Source organism: Chaetura pelagica, unplaced genomic scaffold, assembly GCF_000747805.2.
Source record: "Chaetura pelagica isolate M959 unplaced genomic scaffold, ChaPel_1.0 scaffold79, whole genome shotgun sequence".
NCBI classification, from domain to species: Eukaryota; Metazoa; Chordata; class Aves; order Apodiformes; family Apodidae; genus Chaetura; species Chaetura pelagica.
Genome location: NW_009969339.1, coordinates 3869083 through 3871602, shown reverse-complemented (window position 1 = coordinate 3871602; position 2520 = coordinate 3869083). Strand labels below are relative to the sequence as shown.

General features: G+C 36.5%; 1 protein-coding gene across 1 annotated transcript in view; it reads left to right on the top strand.

The window, feature by feature from the left end:
• TXNRD1 (thioredoxin reductase 1) overlaps nt 1-2306 on the top strand; it is a 26077-nt gene extending 23771 nt beyond the window's left edge. Inside the window, exon 14 of the mRNA XM_010005793.1 lies at nt 2202-2306. Coding sequence (XP_010004095.1) covers nt 2202-2264 — 63 coding nt within the window. The 3' untranslated portion in view covers nt 2265-2306. The remainder of the gene's footprint in view (nt 1-2201) is intronic.
• The last annotated feature ends 214 nt before the right edge of the window (nt 2307-2520 follow it).

Below are 2520 nucleotides of genomic sequence, written 5' to 3'. Positions count from 1 at the left end.
CAGCAGGATATTAGCATATGTTGTGCAAAAAGAGGATGATGGTCATAATTTATTCAGGACATCTGAACTGCTAAAATTGAAACTGAATAGAATGGTGATTAACATAATTTAGGGAGTTAATTTCAGATAATCATATTTGTTTGAATGGGGGAGGAAGAAATTGGCTCAGGAGAAATACACTATTGAAAAGCTCCAGGGAACAGTAATCATTTTTAGTGCCAGTCTTCAAAAGGTTTTTTTATGTCTGTTGCTTAATTTAATCTCTTCAGCATTAAACAAAAAGTGCAAGATGGTACTCTTGGATTAAAAAAAGGTGTAAAAATTTTTTTGAATTTGTGAGGACTGTGCATACCTGGATGAATAGAATGGATAGTATCAGCATTGGGTTTTATCTTACCTTCATGTAAAAACTAAGGAAAAATACGTCTGGTCTGAACAGAAAAGGGACAGTGTTGTAGGGTCAAATGCTGACATCCTCACTGGTGTTAGTGCTAATTCATGTGCTCAAAGTGTATCCTGTGAAACATGGTATTACTCATCTTGAAGACATCTCTAAGTCTGGGGGTCCCGTTTCTCACTGCTTACAAACCAGAGCCAGATTTCAGTTCTCTTTTATTTGAGCAGCAACTTCTGCAGAAAGCCTCAACTCTGTGTGGAATTTCTTGCAAAGCAAAATACAAGTAAGTGTAAGGACACATTGGCTGGACCCCAGCCTACAGAGAATTACCTGTCAGCCTAGTCTGTACTGCTCTGCTTGAAATACAGGCATGTAGAGTTGAGCATTGGTGATGAAGAGAAAGTGTCTTCTGAAAGCTGGAATGATTCTTCAACTTAGCTAATGATTGCTTTCCAGTCATTTGATCTAAGGTTTTATCTTTACTCAAATAATGAAAAAATTCTGTAAAAAACCCTCATGATTCCAATAATTATCAAATTACTCCCAGCTGGCTTACTGGAGTTAGGGAACTGTATATTACCTGCAGCTCTTGGAACTGGATGAACCTAGAATTTGCAATCAGGCTGAGAAGAAAAAAAAAAAAAAAAAAAAAAAAAAGATAATTTTTCCACTTTTTAATCTTTGTCTTTTGAAGTGAAATAAGAATAAATGTTGTTTGTTCAGTTCTGATCAACAGACTGTTAGAAGACCTGTCTCAAGCCATGCACTGTAGTTTAAATATATTGCTGTTCTTCTGCAATATATATTAGACTTGCCTTTGTCTTCCTGGTTTGTGTGTAATGCTTTACATGCTTATAGAAAGTGGAAAAGGTATATCCTCTATTATTGGTGTTCTCTGAAGGGCTGCTAGCAGCAATAGCTTCTACTTAGAGAACTGTAGGTCTTTTAGATCCCCATTATCTTGAGATACTTCAGAGTTATTTGCGTAACTGAAATGTGTATATACTTCATTCTGTGCTAAGCTTGCTCTTCCTGAGAGATGGCTTTGATGGTAGCTAATTATTGCAACTTTGAACCATTTAGTTAGAAGTGCGTTTGAATTCCTTTTTTCCTTTCAATATTATATCTATGCAAAACACTGCAATTATTTGCATAGTAAAGTTCTAATATTAAACAAGGTTTTGTAGAATTTTTCTTGAATTTTTATATTGAAAATGTTTTATTTAGTGTGACTTGAAAGCAGTGAAGATTGGGCTTTTCCAAACTAGATTTACAAGTGTTTCTTAACTATTGTCCAGAGGATGCAAATCCCAGACACAATACCTACATCAGCAGCCAGTTCCATGTTTCTATAATATCTAGAAATGTACAGAGGCAAAAATTGTGTTCTCTCCTGATGCTGTAGCCTTGATTTAAATTCACTTTCCCAACAAAGGCATTATCTTTGAACCATAAAGACACTCCTTCATTAAATGTGCAGACTAGAGTTTATTATTGCTGAGCTAACTCCCACTGTTAAAAATTTACAAGCATCAAGACAAAAAGGTGATAGAAAGCCACGTGACTTTCTTAATTCTTTCTTTTACACCATAAAAGAAGACCGTGAGGTAAAGGAAGAGAACAAAGGGTGTTGCATGCATGGGTGCTATTTAGTAGCGAGGGTTCTAACCATATTATTTTCTTTATTATTTTTTCTATTTCAAGAAATGGTTGTGGTTTCAAGCATTGTGCCCATGTTGATTTTCTACAAGAGAATATTAATTCTGGCCATATTAAAATTTGTCTTTTTTTACTTTCTCTTAAGGTCTTCACCACTCTGTCTGTGACTAAGAGGTCTGGTGAAAGTATCCTTGCGTCAGGATGCTGAGGTTAAAGACCCCCATTCTTGTTGTTGCCAGAGACTGACTTCCAATCACAGTGACTGACTTTTGCAATGCAGAAGAACGGTTTTGGGAGAAGTCATCCTCGGTCACCTGCAGAAATGTGTAGCTCTTCACCAGAGCGTTTCCTCATCCTGAGAAGAAGAGCACTGTGGGAGTTGGTCACTTGTGGTGGTTGGCTGGCAATTAGCAATGCAATGGGAACATTAACTATCAAGCTGTTGCTTAACAGGGCATTTAACA